Raw genomic sequence first — 17,804 nt, 5'->3', positions numbered from 1 at the left:
AAAGACCCAGGCAAGGGATAGGGTAGAGCAGTGGGGTTGTTTTCCCAGGCATTCCCACAGACTTCTATTCCTTCTCGGCCCTGGGAGAGCAGTCTCACCGACCAGCTGCTCTTTTGTTTTCTGGGGACAGTGGGAAAGTGAATTCCGAGCCCATCCAACCCTGGCTCACGAGCATCTGACGGCTGTAGGTTCAGACCCCTAGTAACATGATTAAACCAAAAGAGATGGATGACACCCTCCCCAGTCCCTGCCGCCCCTTGTCCACCTCAGACTCCAGTTCTCTCCTGTTCTTGTTCTGCCTCTGGCTTGATCTCACTGGGTCTCCTGGGCCTTAGTACAAGGCCTGTGTCTGTCTGGCTTCTCATCTGGGTCCTTAGTCAGGACAGAGTGTATAATTAGACTTATACTTGGTTGTTTGCTATTGAGAGACCCGTTAGCCAGGCTCAGCTCTATGTGGTTTGTGTAGTTAAGACCTTGCCGGTGAGACAGGCAGAACAGTTGGCATTGTGTGTAGCTGTTCCACCATGGAGTGGACAAGACTTACCGATTACCCCGGCTTCTGGCTAAGTGATCGCTGAGGTTCCAGGCTCTAGTTTTACTCTTATTTTCTGAATTTTCTATGAGACTTAGAATCTCTGACTATACAATAGCAAGAGCTTGCTCACAGCGTGTCTGAGGCCTCCTGCCTCCGTAAACCCACAGACAAGCACCGTTTTCACTTCCTCAGAATCCAGGAATCAAGGACAGCCTGATTCTTTTTTGACTAGTCTGTGTGGATCCCGGCAGGATTCTCAGAGACCTTAGAACTTGTAGCCCACTCTGGTGACTCCTCTGTGAACTAAAGCCCGCAGACAATCTGCTTCTTCAGAACCAAGTTCCCTGGGTTGGGCAGAGATCTCTCTGATCATTCTTACGAGCTAGCACCTGCACAGTTTCCCTACTCTATCTTAAAGGATTTGAAGGAAGGCATTAAGAAAGCCAGATCTCTAGCATTCACCCTAACACCAGCCATCCTCTTACCCCTTCTTCCCAGCCCAAAACAGGCTATGAGCCAAGCAAGAAAGACCCTGGCCAGACATCACCCCTGGATACCCACAGAGACATCAGCCTGGTGCCCACCAGACAAGAGGTGGAGGCAGAGAAGCAGGCAGCTCTCAACAAAGGTATGCGTCAACCCAGGATTGCCTAAAGAAGGCTAATGTGCCTTCTCATGCTGGAGGAGTGTGCTCACCTAGGCCTCAGGGGGGAGAGCAACCAGGCCTCCCTCCTCAAGAAGCAGGTGCTTTGGCTTCCCACAAGGCTTCCCACTGGCTGTTCTGTCTCCCTGTAGTTGGCATTGTGCCCCCTCGGACGAAATCTCCTGCTGAAGAGGAGATGACCCCATCAGCGGTGGTGAGGAGGACCACGGATGGTCTCACCAATGGCTTCTCCTCAAGGGTAAGTGCCCACTGTAGGCCCTGAGGGTTTGTGCCCAAAGGTTATGACCCGGAACTAGGGAGGAAGGTAGAGCACGTGGGAGGGAGAACGGTCCTTCGTGGACATGCCAAGGGTCAAGGAAGACGAGCATTGTAAATACACGAGAGTGTTTACCATTGTCATAGCATGCTGTTGGCCGGATGGAGCTGAGTGAACAGAGGTCAGGGTGAAGTACACAGTGTTAGTTCCCTAGAGCTCTGGGGAATTAACACATTGCCACACATATTAGTGGCTTAAAACAATAGAACTTTATAACCCCCCAGCCAGAAGTCCAAAGTCAAGGTGTCATTCATGTTGGCTCCTTTGAGAGTCTGAGAGACTCTGTCCCACAACTGTCCTGTGAGCAGTGGTTCCCGGCACACCTTCAAGTACCCGTCGGGCCACGTCACCTTTTCTGTATATGTCCCCTCCTTTTCTTGTACTGACACCCCTCTTTGGATTATGGATCCTTAAACTCATGATGACCTTAATTACAACTGTAGAAACCTTTTTCCAAAAAGGGGGCAGAGTATTAGGCATGGGGGGGGCTATAGTTTAGACATACCTTCTGGGGTATTCAACAAATTCATGCCATTCTACCTAAAAAGTTCTCATTCTATTCCAAGATCCCAAAATCTCAACTCGTGACATAATTAACCTTAATTCTAAAATCTCATCTAACTATTATTAGCTCAGACTTTCTCTCAAGTCCCACATCTCCAGCCAGATCTGGTGGCTCATACCTAGAACCCCAGGACTGGGGAGGCTGAGGCAACACAGTGAGTTCAAGTCCAGCCTCGGTTACAGGATGAGATCCTGCCTTAAGAAACAAAGACATGGGGCTGGAGAGATGGCTCAGTGGTTAAGAGCACTGACCACTCTTCCAGAGGTCCTGAGTTCAAATCCCAGCAACCACATGGTGGCTCACAACCATCTGTAATGAGGTCTGATGCCCTCTTCTGGTGTGTCTGAAGACAGCGACAGTGTACTCAAATACGTAAAATAAATATTTAAAAAAAAAAAAAAAGAAACAAAGACACACAGAATCAGGGAGACAGCTCAGCAGGTAAAGCTCTCACTGCAGAAGCCTGAGGACCTGAGTTCAGATCCCCCAATAAAGGCCATGCATGAAGGCATTTTCTTGGAACCCCACCGTTGAGCGTGTGAAGACAAACAGAGCTAAGAGACTCACAGCCAGCCAGTCTAGCGAAACAGTGAGTGTATCCTCACACAAATGTGTGCCCGGCGTGCCTCGGCCCCCACACAAAGAACATAAGAGGAGAGACCCATCATCTCTTGAATCATCTCTTGCATGGTCTGCAGGGACTCTAGGTAGTGTTCATGATGGGGCATTATTGCTCTCGACACGTGGAACCTGAAAACGAGTTCATCTGCTTCTAGAATTACAATGACGTGAGATAATCTTTCTTTTTTAAAAGTTACTTATTTGTTCATGACACATGTGTGGATGCCAGTATACATGTGTGGAGGGATCAGTCCTTCCCTTCCTTGTTAGACAGGGTCTCTCTTGTTTCTGTTGCTGTACTATACACTCCAGGCTAACTGAACTCCCAGGTGCTCGCTCTGTCTCTGCCTCCCGACTCAGGAGTGCTGGGATTACAGGTGGGTGTCCCTGCATCCAGCTCTTTATGTGGGTTCTGGGGATCGAACTTGGGTCGTTGGTCTTGCACAGCAAGCTCTTTCACCCACTAACCTATCTCCCTGGCTCCAAGATAGCCCTTCTTGTCCCCAAAGGAGAAATTAGAAGGAATAAAGGGATCTCCAGCCTCAAGCAAGTTTTCCCCTCAGTGCTGCAAATCAAACTCAGAGCCTTGTGCACACTGGCCAAATGCTATACATCTAAGCTACAGTCCCGGGCTCTATGGCCGTTTGGGGCTCACTGTCCTGTTTATAGGTGGGTGAAGGCTCCACCAGCCATTGCTGCCAGACCTGTCTGTCTAGCCTCGAGGTCTGTAGCCAAGGCTTCCTCCCCGGGTCAGCCTGCCTTTTTCTTGAAGGGGTAGCAGCTGACATTTGTAGCTAGGAAGCTCTATTAGCCATTTTTTGCCTATATCAACCCCCGCCCCCAGAAATCTGATAGCTTTTTCTCCCCCCACATCTTCATTTTATCTGTAAAATGGCAGAGCTTGTTCTCCCAAGCGCATGTGACTGCTTAAGGGGACCCGTGCCATGCGTTATGGGGTATCTGTGGAGCCTGCTTGGGTGGCCCATCTCCATTTCTGGCTCCTGAAATGCTTGATTGGCTCATGAGTCGTATCTTGGTCTTTTCAGCAAGATATCCCTGGTCCTCTTAAAGGGCGTTCTCCTCCAACAGTGGGTTGCCGATTTCCTTTTGGTCACGTTTTTCAACATTCTTCTTGGAAAAATTTTCCAGCTAAATATCCAGGCTGACTACTTACCGCCCCCACAACCAAGCACGTTTAGCCAAGTTGATGCCATTTGATGGAAAAGAGTCTGTTATCAAATAACATGCCCCTAGCTTCCTTCTGTAACTTTGCTGGAGTGCTCTTAACATCCATTTTTCCGCCAGGCTCAATAGATAGATAGATAGATAGATAGATAGATAGATAGATAGATAGATAGATAGATAGATAGATAGATAGGTAGGTAGGTAGGTAGGTAGGTAGGTAGGTAGGTAGGTAGGTAGGTAGATAGATAGATAGATAGATAGATAGATAGATAGATAGATAGATAGATAGTAGATAGATAGTAGATAGATAGACAGACAGAGATAGGTGTGTGTGTGAGAGAGAGACAGACAGAGACAGAGAGAGACAGAGACAGAGAGAGACAGAGACAGAGAGAGAATATATGTGTGTGATGTGTGTATGTGAGGTCTGTGTGTGTTGGGGGTATGTGATGTGGGGGGGCTGTGAGTGTGTGTGTGTGTGTGTGTGTGTGTGTGTGAGTGTGTGTGTGTAAGTACAAACACACAACAGACATACTATATAGTACACATGTAGAAGTCAGAGGATTCAGGTATTGGCCCTTGCCTTCCATTTTGTTTGAGACAGAATTTCTTGTTTGGTGTTGAGTAGCCCAGGCTAGCCAGTCTCCAAGCTCCAGATTCTCCTGTCTGCCTTCCGTCGCAGCACAGGAGCACTGGGATTGTATGTAAGTCCGGAGGCTCAAACTGAAGCCTTCATGCAGCTTGCTTTCCCCTGAGCCATCTTCCTAGCAGCTCTGCCAGCATTGTGCTGCTGGTATGAGTTTGCGCTGAGATAACAGAAACCTTCTCTTCTGCTGCTTATTTATTTATTTTAATGTTTTTGACAAGGACTCACGATCTCACCCTTGTTTGCCTGATTTGCTGTGCATACCATGCTAGGCTAGAACTCACCGAGATCCTCCCGTCTCTGGGTGCCGGGTGCGGGATTAAAGGCCTGGCCACTGCTCCTGGCTCTTTTACCTCCTCTGTCCATCACCAAGTCATTTCTGAAGCTTCCATTTCTACCAGGGAAATCTAAGATTTTTTCCCGCCATTTTGCAACTCAAAATTCTCCCAGCCTTTACCCACTTCTTGATTCCAAAGTCTCTTCCACTATGTATTTCTTAACACACCGTTTCCTAGTATCTGGGTCTTTACAGGCTTCCCAAGGCTCCTGAAGCAAATTATCATGTGCTATGCAGCTTAGAACAACAGAAATCTGTTCTTCATGTATATGGAGTCCCAAAGGAAAGTGCCGGCAGGGTTGGTCCCCGATGACGGTGCTGAGGAAGGCTCTGCCCCAGCCTCCCTCCTATGTGTGGATCCAGCAAACCACACTTGGTGCTTGCTTGCATGTAGATGAATCATTCTAGTCCCAGCCCCCACTGTCACATGACCCCCTTTCTGTGCCATGTTGTCATCTTCTGCCTTTTACGAGGACCGCTGCTACTGGTTCTAAGTCAGCCCTGACCTGATTCAGGATGATGTCATGCTTCCAAATAAAATCATATTTGCAGGCCCTGGGGGTCAGAATAAATTCGACATATCTTTCTGGAACTATTGTTCAGCCCTCTAGGGGCAGGCTACCCACAGAAGGCCTATTTCAAGCACATGGAGAGATGGGAATCTGGTGGGCTGGGGAGCATCTGGCAGAACCTTGTTTCTCCACTATAGCAAGAGCGCCCCAAGAGTGCCGTGTTCTCTGGAGAGGGCAAGGTGAAGATGAGTGTCGAGGAGCAGATGGACCGGATGAGACGGCACCAGAGTGGCTCCATGAAGGAAAAGCGGAGGAGCCTACAGCTGCCAGCCAGCCCAGCCCCTGAGCCCAGCACCCGGCCTACCTACAAAGTGGTAATGTCTTCCCAGCTGCCCAGAGGCCTGGGTCCTGCGCTCTGTCCACACAGCTGCCCTCAGCCCATGGCCAGGGTCAGGGAGCTTGAAGAGAGAGCAGACTGAGGGTGACCTAGCAGGGCTCCTGGGGTACCCCACCTCTAGGCATGCTTCAGCCTGTGCGCCCTCTTTATGCTCGAGTACGGTAATTCCAAATGCATGACGGATCTGTTGGCTGAAATGAAGTATTCAAAAAGCCATTTGGTAGTAAGAGCACTTGAGGGTTCAGGACTGCCTGTAATTCTAGCTGCAGGAGAGCCAGCACCCTCTTCTGGCCTCAGCAGGCACCTGCATACAGATACTACACACACACACACACACACACACACACACACACACACACACACACACACTCTTAAAAGGGAAAAAATGACTAGGTAGAGAATAGCGCAAAACCCACCATGTGGGAAGAGTCCTCACTTTTATGTGATTCTGAGTACCTTCTGTATGTTGGGCATTGGCCTGGGTACCCTGAAGACAGTTGTGGTAGCTCCCCGAGCAGTGCCCTTCACAGAATCATCCATAGCCCTTCATTTAACCCCATCAGTGATAGTGATGATTTGAAATGTACCACCCATTTTATAGCTAGGGAAACAGAGTCAAGAGGAACCAGGAGCTTTCTGGGCCACCCCACTGGAACAACAGAGGTGGGTGGGGCCAAGGTACCTCTTTAACTTTTCTTTACAGCAGGTTTCAGAAATAGAGAAGAAACGTGATGCAAATCCTACCTTCATATGGTTTTGTTCAAGTCAATAGGTCAGATCTTCCATAGCAGGGAACTATCAGAAACCAATATGGGACCCACGGCTTCCACTGCCCACGTGTGCAGTGCAGGCTGTGAGCACTGACAGGAGACTGATGAGATCCTGCCTCCGGGCCTTGCTGTAGGCAGGAGTCGGGAAGCAGAGGGAAAGGAGGGTGGCTCTGCAGTGTGGGCCCGTGGGAGCCTGATCAAGGATGCCGGTCAGGGGCAAGGATACAGGAATAGTAAGGACTGCCCGGAGGGAGACATGGGTAGAAGTGATTTGGTCATCATGGTGCTGTCCCCCAGGTGCGCCGTCACCGCAGCATTCACGAGGTGGACATCTCCAACCTGGAGGCAGCCCTGAGGGCCGAGGAGCCTGGTGGTCAGGCATATGAGACTCCTCGGGAGGAGATCGCAAGGCTTCGCAAAATGGAGCTGGAGCCGCAGCACTACGATGTGGACATCAATAAGGAGGTGAGAGGGTCTGGGATGGGCCGAGGAGGGATGATGGACATGGGGGGGATGTGGTGGGGAGGACATGGGGGGCTGTGGTGGGGAGGACATGGGGGATGTGGGGGAGGACATGGGGGGATGTGGTGGGGGGAGGACATGGGGGGATGTGGTGGGGAGGATATGGGGGGGATGTGGTGGGGGGACATGGGGGGATGTGGTGGGGAGGACATGGGGGGGATGTGGTGGGGAGGACATGGGGGGGATGTGGTGGGGAGGATATGGGGGGGATGTGGTGGGGAGGTCGTGGGGGGATGTGGGGGGGAGGACATGGGGGGGATCTGGTGGAGAGGACATGGGGGGATGTGGGGAGAAAAGGGTGTGGAGTGGGAGAAGTGGTTGGTGACTTTATGTTCTCCACAGCTATCCACTCCAGACAAAGTCCTCATCCCTGAACGGTACATTGACCTGGAACCGGTCGCTCCCTTGAGCCCGGAGGAGTTGAAGGAGAAGCAGAAGAAGGTGGAGAGAATCAAGACGCTCATTGCTAAGTCCAGGTGATAGGCCTAGGAGAGCCAGCCGCTCCACTGCCCTCCCTGTACCCAGGTTCCTTGGGCACTAGATGTCTTGGAGGCACCTTGCCTCCCCAGAGTAGAGAAAATGGAGGCAGAGGCCAGAGGCAGCAGACTTGTACCCAGACATCTGACAGAAATGAGGATGCTGCTCTGGGCCCTAGAAAGACCTGCTGGGCTTGTGCACAAACCAGAGGGTTCCTCTGTTCACCCTCCTCCCCTTCAAGGCTGCCCCACATGTTCACTTGAACCGTTGACGATTCATTTGAGAACATTGAGGGTAGGGGTCCCAACAGTCTTGCCAGGGTCTCCCTCACTCGTAGGGACAGCCTTGCTGGGCACCAGAGGCTGCACACTCAAAGGTCCCTGGCCCTCCCCACCAACCTCAGCGCAGGCCACCCCAAGTCAACTGGACCATGCTGTCCCTCCCTCCATGTCTGTGTGTCTGTGCCTCTTCAGTATGCAGAACGTGGTGCCCATCGGCGAGGGGGACTCTGTGGACGTGCCCCAGGACTCAGAGAGCCAGCTGCAGGAGCAGGAGAAGCGGATTGAAATCTCCTGTGCCCTGGCGACCGAGGCCTCCCGCAGGGGCCGCATGCTGTCTGGTGAGAGGGGCTGGGCCTCGCTCCGCCAGGGACACCAGCTGACCAGGGGAGGAAGTGCAGGCCTGCCAGGGGGGCAGGCTCCGGAGAGATGCCAGGCCAAGGAGACTGTTCTCAGGGTCAGGAGCATTCACTAAGCACTGGGTTTGTACTAGGTTCAGTATGAAGGGGCCAGAGCGGCCAGCTTCTTCATGATGCTCACAGCCATTTTATAGAGGCCTGGTCAGAGGCTACCGGGGATGCAAGGCCATCTGCCCCTGGAAAGTGACAGGGAAGAGAGGGCAATGGTGCGTCCTTTGGAAACATAGCACGCTTACCACGGGGGAGAGGGCTAGGTGTTTAGGCTTCCTTCTGCTTTTCTTCCTTGCTACATTGCAAACAGAAGAACAGAAAGATGATTCAAAAAAAAAAAAAAGACAAGGCAGGCAAGGACTTGAGAGCCATTCCATCTCCATCGTGGCTGCCGATCCAACTTAACTTTCCTAAGAAGAAACCTGCTAGGAAGAGGAAGTGACTTCACACTGACACAAAAGTCCCAATTAGATAAGTGGTGAAGTCGCTGGATTGCCTGCCACAGGCTAGGGTAGCATCCTGGAGGAGGGGAATGTGGCTGGGCTTTCAATGAAGGGGAGTCCAGATGAATGGGAGGGGAAGGGAAGGCCGTGGCGAGCTCACCCACACATAGTAAGACCATTTTATTTTATTTCGTTTTTGAGACAGGGTCTGGCTACGTAACCCAGCCTGGCCTGGAACCCTAGATCTTCCTGGTTAGGCTTCTGAGGGCTGAGATTATTGGTGCACACCACCATGCCCGCAGAGTGTGAACTTTGGCGGTCACAGGAGGAATGATGGGGATTCGGCCGAGGCTTGAAGTAGAAGTGAGAGAGACAAGGTTACAGGCCACGGTTATGGTAGTCATGACGAGGCAGGAGCAAAGCAGATAAAGGATGGAATCAAGAGGGATGGCGCTCAAACTTCCATTTCCGCACGGGTAAAATTCAGAGCACCTACCATCAGTAGGGTTGGGAAGCAGCAGACCGCAGCCCCTCACAAGTGCCCGGTGTTTAGCGCTGGAACAATGGCGGTGCTGCTGTGCTGGGCGCTTGAACCGGTAAGAGCGGAAGTGGAAAGGAGATCCCCTCGGTACTGTTTCTAATTTGATATACGTACGTTACAACCCGAGGGCTGTCAGTCATGACAAAGAAGATGTCAGTTGACCCTCGAGGGAGAACCTGCTGTCGGTTAGGGAATAATGAGCTTGAGGACGGAGGGCCGGGGAGGCGCTGGAGGGTGCAGGTGCTTGGTGCCAGGCTCTGCACAGATGGGTGCTGAGAGCTGTGAGGGACCATCTATCTCCTTTCCTGTAGCTGAGGCAGCAGAACCAGTTTAGCTGCAGACAGGGATGTGCCCGTGACCTCTCCCTGCTTCAGTTGCAAAAGGAACTTGAACCTAAATAGAACCTGAGTCAAATTTCACATGCTTTGGGCAAAAGGTACTTCCTGTTTCAAGAGGGTAGCACATACTGTGCTTAAAAACTACCCTCTGCCCTGTCCTGCCGTGAATCTGCTGTCTGCATTGTTACCCAGCATTCCAGGTTTCATGGAAACAACCCTCTGGGGCCTTGCAGATTTCCCCTGACAACGCTGTGGGCTTCCATTTCAGGGTCTGTGTGCCGAAAGCCAACGGTCATTGTGCTTTTGCCAAAACCTCCAACAATTCAAAAAATGGCTACGGGAGGGCCAGACCTCAGACCTAGCCCGCTGTCCCGCTATCCTTGGCCCATGGCCCGGAGGCCCTAGAGCAAGCGCTAGTGCCGGGCACATGGGCGTGGACTAGCAGTGTGGGTGTAGGTTCAGACCCAGGACACTGGGAGGGAGAGCGGCTGGGCATAGGTCCCAAGAACAGCAGGCTTGGCATGGGTGTATGTGTCATGGACAACCTAATCAGTGAGGAGTGCTCTGTCTGTAAGTCTAGCAAGCTGCTATGTGCCGATTCCGTCCGTACCGTATGAGACGATGCGGCCTTTCTGAGTCTGTGTACCTGGCACAGATGTGATGGATCTGGTAATGTTTGCAGATGTGTATCTGTGTGTATTTAGATGATCTGCGTGTGGGTGAAAGGAATGTTTGAGGGCAAATGTAGGGATGTGTGTGTGTGTGTGTGTGTGTGTGTGTGTGTGTGTGTGCAGTATGTGGGTGGAGGTAACATCTGTGAATATGCATATTTATGTGTGACTGGCTTTTCGTGTGTCAGGAATGCTGAGGTCTATCCCGAACATTGTGCACAGTGTGTACTCTGTAGAACTTTTAAACATGTCTGTGCACAAGGCGGAAGGTGGATGCACTCATAAATGTGTGTGGCTACTCACGTGCCAGATGTGCGTGCTTTATAGTGACACATCTGTCCAACATGGACTTGTCGCACGCTTGAACCCAACACGCTTTAGTGCGTACAGTCGACACATTTTTCACATGTCTGTTTCCTTAAAGAGATGATAGTCACATAACTATCTTTTCCTTCCTCGGTTAATACTGTCAATATCTCTGTGCTCCTGGCTTGTGCTGAAGGCTTGAGCCCAGGAGCTGCAGTCCCTCTGTGTGACTCTCTCTGGATCCAAGTGTGGTCCCTTCCCTGCTCACATGTCACCTTTGGTTTTCATAAAGGGGCTCTCTTCATTTGTGTCTTCTTAGAGCTATGTGGGGCCTTTCAGCACCCCCTTCTCTCCTTTTTCTAGCTCCGGCTTTCTATTTCCAATCTGGGGCTCACAACACCAACAGGTCAACACCTATGAGAACTGTGAATGACAGTGACCAGATCACAGAACTGTCACTGTCAGTCCTAGGTAGATGTTAGAACATTTTGGCTTCCCAGGGAGCCTCCTTTCTTTCTTGTACGGGGTTTTGACTAGTTCAGAATCTGAACATGACCCGTGAGTAACACTCCCTCAGCAGTGTGCACATGAATGTGTTGGGAAGCTTTTGTGAGTGTTTTTGCCTATGAGGTGACAGATATGTTGGATCACATGGAAGCGTTGAGGCTTGAAAGCATATTTGGGTTGTGTCAGATGAGTGCAACCATGTGGTGCTGTCAGATCCCGGGCACAAGGGGTATTGTATGAAGGAGACAAACCTGAGCTAATGACCACTGGAGCAACCCAGGCTATGCACACACTGGGGATATGCCCGTAGTGACAGCAGGAGCTACACGGGCCCTGTGTTGCACAGAGCTCAGAGAGGGTGATGACCCCCATGACAGGGTAGGAAGCAAGGAGTTGGAAGATTAAGGCCGCATCTTGGAAGTGCGGTGTGACTCCCGGCCGAGGTCTGGTTCTTCTCCTAGCCCAAGTGACGCTTTCTCTGCCATCCTTCTGCCTTGGCTATACTGAGGATGTGCAAGAGTCTGGTGTCCTCCTAGAAGACTCTCCTGTCTTTCCCCTTCGCTGTTCTTCACATGAAATAATGATGATAAATAAAATCATATCAGTCCAAAGGTCACCGCTCTGAAGTTCAAAATGACTTTCCAGGAGTGGCCTACAGGTCCTCTGCCGGATCAGTCAGAACAGGGTCTCACGTGATCACGGCGGGGCGTGGGAGGGGCCCTTCTGAGCCCATGGTCACCGGGACAGAGCTGACTTTATGCTAGTCGGGAAACTCTGTTCTCTGAAAAGGATTATCCTGGTGGCTGTCCTACCTCTGTTAAGTGGCGGCCTGACGCTGAGGACTGGTGTGATTTCATTGGCCTATTAATCATTATCATGGGTGAAGCTGCCATAGACGGTGTGGAGTGACTGGACCCTTCATTCTGCCTGCACAGGGTAGACTGCGAATCTCCCCGTGCAGATGAGGAGGGAGTCTTTATCCCAGAATGGGGTTCAGCCTCGAGCACCATCACCCCGCTTCTTAGCGGAGCCTGGGTGTGGCCGGGTCTCCTCGGGGACCTCTCTATCTTCCGCTGCACCCTGGGCATTAAGGACAGCTCTGCCTCTGCTTGAACAAGCTCCCCAGCCCACCTCTTCTCTCTCTCTGCTTGCCTCCCTGCCTTGCTCCCCGCCCGGGGAGCTGCCTCGCTTGCTTTTGGGCGCCCAGTCTCCTCCCCTAGCACCCCTTTGTCTCCTATTCACTCCCCTGTTCATTTCTGTTTCCAGTGCAATGTGCCACCCCAAGCCCTCCCACCTCCCCTGCTTCCCCGACTCCACCAGTCAACCCCCTATCGTCTGACCGCCCACGGGGCGCCGACAGCAGCCATACCATGCGGGTCTGAGCTCTGACGTAAGCACTTTTCTACTGTATTTCATGCACCCCAGGGAGGGGGCCCCTTCCCTCACCCCATTGAGTCATGACGCCCTCTCATCGCTTCTCCCCGTCCTGGTGCCCTGTGCTCAGTGTCCCCTTCCATTCGTCCGCTTGAGCCAGCAATGTCTCCGAGCAGTTACCGGCTGCAGGTGACTGTTGACGCTGCTTCTTAGACATGGCGATGCCAATGGCTCTGCTTCTTTGCAAGCAGAAGAGAATGGTGCTAATCCCACACCTGTCTGTTGCTCGGGAAGGTAGTTCCCTGGCCACCTACCTCTGTACCTGCCATCCTGTACTCCCAGTCTGCTAATGAGCTCCATTCTCCTGAGATCCGCAGCAGTCCTGCCACAGAACCCTAAGAAGGCCCCGCTCCCAGACGTTCACGTAACCGAGAGCAGCACTAAAGTGCCATAGCCTTGCTCTTCCCTCCCACGGCAGCACAGAGCCTTGTGTCTGGAATGGGGAGGGTGGGGACACCCTCATTCTTCCCCTCCCTTCCGCTCTTTCCAGGTTAGGGAAGGGATGGCCCCCCAGCTCTTTGTAACAAAGTGCCTTATTCTCTAGAGAAGCTGGCTGGAGCTTGCCACCCTTGGGTCCTCTTCTCACCAGCTTTTCTTTTTTCTAGTGCAAGCCCTGGCTGAGGCCAATGCTGTGAAGCTACACAGAGCCACCTTCTGATAGCATCCACTGCACACTTAGGGCTCTGGCTTCTCATCCTGGCCTCCCGCCCTCGCACCCACCGTGGGAGAGAGCCTCAGAGAGCCAGGCTGGGGACCGGGGGCTGCCTCATAAAGGAACATGGATGCCTTCAAGTTCACATCTGCTGCCCTTGCCCTGAAGCCTGCACTATCTCGGCATGGTTCTAAGGCAAGACCTGGGATGGCAAGGCCAGGATGGCGTCCTCTCTGAGGCCCCAGTCGCAGGGAGCTCAAGTGCAGTTCTGGATGGCATTGTGTGGCCCTCCTGCACCATCCCCCGATGGACTCTGTGTGCTGATGGGGAGCATGTGCTCAGCTATGGGTGGGGGCTAGAAGTGAAGACAAGACAGACTCTCCATCCATCCCTTGGAACCCATACAACACAGCGAGAGGCCAGCTCTTGCCATCACCCCACTCCCGTTCAGTCCCAGCTGCCTCAGCGATGCCCGAGGCTTTGGCACGGCTCTGCTGGTGGGTTTCCCAGAGTTCACTGGAGGCCGGCCACCCTGCTTGAGCCAAAGAAGACGATGAGTTATAAGGAGAGGCTCCTGGGCTCCCGGAGGGGTCAGGTGTGTCACAGAGAGACGACAGCAGGTCTGCACGGTGTCTGAGGGCAAGTTGGAAACAGGAGCAAGATGGAAAGAGGAAAGAGGCTTAGAGAGCGAAGGGAGAGAAGGCCAGATGCTTTTCACAAGCAACAGGAATGTAAAGAAGGAGGGAAAAGGGAAGGGAGAATAGGAATGGCTTCCATAGTGTGGAGCCTTTGGTTAGTGCCAAGCAGAGGGCCTGTCACCTCTGTACCTTCACGTCTTCCTCAGGTGCAGGAGGCCCCAGGAGGACTCGAACCAGGCACACGTCAGCCCCAGCTGAGGTGCTTGGTAGCAAGGTATGAGGTAAGGGAGTGTTAGAGTGAGGTAGCCTGTGAGGTGGTCCTATCTGTGTCAAGGCTTGCCGTCTCTCTCCGAGGCTCGTGGGCAGAGAGAAGACTGTCTTATATAAAGTCTTGTCAACCTTGGGGCCTTACCTAGCCAGTTTAAACCTGGAAAGTACTGTGGGGCTGACTGAGAATTGCCCTGGGAGGAGGGAATGAGGATTTTACTGTGAGGCCAAGTTCTAGGTCTTTCCTTCTCATCTCAGGCATCTAGAGCAGAGGCTTTCTTACACCCCACCTACCCAGGGAGGACAGGACAGGGAGAGACCGTAGCAGAGCATAGTCTTCCTCTAGCCCACCTACCGTACGTGAATGCAGCCAGAGAGCAGCAAAGGAAGGCTAGCTTCAGACACCAAGCCCCCAGGCCTGCTCTGCCACATTCGCTGCCCAGAGACTTCAGCCTGAACGTCGGTGGCCCCAGGGAAAAAAACTGTGTCATCTCCCATCTGTTCATCGTCACTCTGTCATGGTCTGGACAGTGACTGGTTCATATGCAAGTAAAGATGACCATTCACTCAACAAATGCTAGTCAAGCACTTTTTGTGGATCAGGTACTGTTCTAGGTGCTTAGGATATTGTCTTGCTTCCGGGGGACTCTGGAACAGGAGGATTCCACCTGTCTTCAGCTCTGTCAGGCCTCTGGGAAGTGCTCCTTTATGACTTCCCATATCTGCATAATTCACAAACCCCAAATCTACCCTTTCTTCCTTAAAGGCTGGTAGGGGATCAGCTCCCAGGTTACCTTCTCTCCCCATCCCCTCTTCCAAAAGAAACCAGATTTTTAGGGCTTTCCCTGCCTTTGTCTCTCCTTTTTAAAAAAAATAATGGTATTTTTAGAAATACACGTGAAATACCAAGAAATGTCTTTGCCTCTCCTACCGCTCTCCCCCGCATTTCATGAAGCTGGTTCTTTATGTTGCTTTACATGCCTTAATATATGTTTTATGGACGTGATCATGTCATAGGTACCCATGTAATATATATTTGTCTGGATGTCAACCCTTTCCTCAGCTCCCGCCCCGACCCGTTTCTGTCCACGTCATTCTTAGCATGTTGAAGCCACAACCCTTGCCTTTTTGATCCAAAGAAGGGGAGAGAGGAAAGATTTATTTTAAGGCAGACCTTATTCTATGCTTTTGTTTAAAAAGCAGATCTATTTTCAAAATGTGCAATGTCTGAAAGGGATTGATGATGTGCGAGGGGACCGGGGTGGCTGTCCCTGGTCCCCGAGTCTATGCCCTTCTCTCCCCCAGTGGCTTCCTTCCCATTACCCAGTCATTGGAAAGGGCTGGTCCCCAGGTTCGCCTGGATGGCGTTCTGCAGGAGAAAAACATTTCCCTCGAAAGTCCTGGTCTAAGAATTTGACTTCACTGTCAACTTTAGAAAGCAGCCCAAGGGATGTCAAGCATTGAGGGCAGCATGTCAAGCATCTGAAGGAAATGTTTACAACTGCAGATGTGCAGTCCTCACACGGGCCCCCGGACCACCTCCCATCATCCCTCTGTGAGAAAAGGCCAACAGGTTGCTGGCGGCCATCTTGAAGGGTGTCAGTCTGCTCCCTGACAGACCCAAGACACAAGGAGAAGCCCGGAGAGAGAGGCTCGGGACCCCCTGTGTTCTTTGGTGAATACTGTGAGCTTCCCAGGCCTCTCACACTTTCTCCTGAGCCCTCTCTGTCATACCTATTTCCCTCTAAGACTTATTTTCTAGGAGTTATGGCGCATCAGTCTGGCATCCAGACATGAAGCCTGGTTCCTGGCGGGGGAGGGCCCCCGCAGTCAAAGTTTAAGTCTTTCCCAAGTAGAAGCCCTCAGTGCTCTGACAGGCTGTGGGCTGGAGTTCTGCCTGTGCCAGCTCAGATTGCCAAACATGCTTTCTGACAGGTGATGCGAACAAGGAGGTTGGGAAGGATAGATAGACCTCTCCTCAGGTCTGAAACAATGTGTTTGGGAATTTTACATCACTTCTGGCCAGCGTTTGAAGCCTGACCTCCAACTCTGGCATTTGTTGGCCCTCTTCCCAGACTGGAGCCTCTTGCTGTGAATGAACAGGACCCCAGACATAGGCCTAGGGTTAAGCACCCCTTCAGGGGAAGGTTCTGGCTACCCACACAGGGCCTTCCCAATGAACGCATTACCTCCTCCCACCGAAAGCCAAAAGGCTGCGATCAGATACTGCTACCGTCACTTTAAAGATTTTTTTCTGAGGAAGCAAGCTTGCAAGCCGCAAGGGTGCTCTCCTGCTTTTGTGAAAGGCATGTTCTTGGGGCAAGGCTACTACTGCAAGATGGAACCCCTTCCTTCCCCCTCAGGCACCCTCCTCCTGGCAGCTCTTTAAGGAAAAATACTATATATAAATATATATAAATATATACATATCTATTTATGCACATATTTGGGGCCAATTTGGTTTGCTAGTGTTAGACAATAAACCATACAAGGAAATCTATGATCTCAGTGTCTTTATTTAGTATGGAAGTGACCTTAGACAAAGAGTTAAGGTTAGATGAACAGCCTCTCTGTTGGGACCACACCGAGGTAGCATCCCCTGAGCATCTGTCTAGCCGACCACCCTTCCCTGGAGAGGGGGCTCCTGGCTGAAGCAGGTGAGAACTTGCTGCCACCCTTCAGCCGCAATCTTACTAGATTAGGTACTGAAGAGCCCCACTGAGCTCTGCATTTGTACCTTGCAAGTTTGTATAAACCAATGCTGGAAATAAAATGAGTGGTTTGTATCTGTGGTGTGCAAGTGTCCCTCTCTGCATCCGTGTCAGCCTTTCCTTGCCCTGTCCTCAAGTTCTACAGGTTACAGACAAGAAAGAGGGACTAGGCACAATACCTGTGACAGCTCTTCTCTGTCACCACCTCAACTGTGCCTCTCAACTTCTGTCCAAAACAAGTATTCAGAGCTTGAAGTAGAGAGGGCGTCTTCAGCCTGGAGCCAGGGGTGGTTGTCACAAATTAAGGTTGCATAATGGCAACGTCAGATGGTGCCTTTCTTGATTTGTCTCTGACATCGATGGTAGGAACATAAAAGAAAAAAAAAGATCCTGTTTTTTTTTTTTTTTAAAAGATTTATTAACTTTACTTATATGAGTGCACTGTCACTGTCTTCAGCCACACCAGAAGGGGGCATCAGATCCCATTACAGATGGTTGTGAGCCACCATGTGGTTGCTGGGAATTGAACTCAGGACCTCTGGAAGAGCAGTCAGTGCTCTTAACCTCTGAGCCAAATCTCCAGCTCTCCTGTTTTATCAATTATTACTGAGTGCTCTGTGGCTGATTTAGGGTGCGAACGCGTGTGGGTGGTTGGTGGGGGACCAGAAAGACCACCTCAGTTGTCAGCTAGGCTAAGCCCTTTGACTTCTTAGTAGAGATTTGCTGAGTGTGAAGGACTCTGAGACCTTCTCCGTCGGAAATCTTACTGTGAGGGTTGGGTTCAAGAAGCCAAATGAAGTTGGTCAGGGCACACACCTGTGATCCTAACACATGGGACAGAGGCAAGAGGATCGAAAGTCCCAGGCCAACCTGGGCTAGAGAGACCCTGTCTGGAAAACAAATGGGCTGGAGAGATGGCTAAGAGTGTGGACTGCTCTTCCAGAGGTCCTGAGTTCAACCATCTGTAATGGGATCCAATGCCCTCTTCTGGTGTGTCTGAAGACAGCTAACAGTGTGCTTATATAAGTAAAATAAATCCTTTTAAAAAAGCAGACAAACCA

General features: G+C 51.4%; 1 protein-coding gene across 1 annotated transcript in view; it reads left to right on the top strand.

The window, feature by feature from the left end:
- Positions 1–16,818, top strand: part of Plekha6 (pleckstrin homology domain containing A6) — a 98,251-nt gene extending 81,433 nt beyond the window's left edge. The window contains exons 20-27 of the mRNA XM_032914991.1: positions 1,034–1,163; positions 1,331–1,437; positions 5,579–5,755; positions 6,846–7,013; positions 7,413–7,546; positions 8,021–8,166; positions 12,308–12,431; positions 13,081–16,818. Of these exons, the coding sequence (XP_032770882.1) occupies positions 1,034–1,163; positions 1,331–1,437; positions 5,579–5,755; positions 6,846–7,013; positions 7,413–7,546; positions 8,021–8,166; positions 12,308–12,423 (978 nt within the window). The 3' untranslated portion in view covers positions 12,424–12,431; positions 13,081–16,818. The remainder of the gene's footprint in view (positions 1–1,033; positions 1,164–1,330; positions 1,438–5,578; positions 5,756–6,845; positions 7,014–7,412; positions 7,547–8,020; positions 8,167–12,307; positions 12,432–13,080) is intronic.
- Positions 16,819–17,804: the final 986 nt, after the last annotated feature.

Source organism: Rattus rattus, chromosome 10, assembly GCF_011064425.1.
Source record: "Rattus rattus isolate New Zealand chromosome 10, Rrattus_CSIRO_v1, whole genome shotgun sequence".
In the NCBI taxonomy this organism is placed as follows: Eukaryota; Metazoa; Chordata; class Mammalia; order Rodentia; family Muridae; genus Rattus; species Rattus rattus.
Note: the sequence above shows the minus strand (reverse complement) of the source record. Positions and strands in the feature narration are given on the sequence as shown.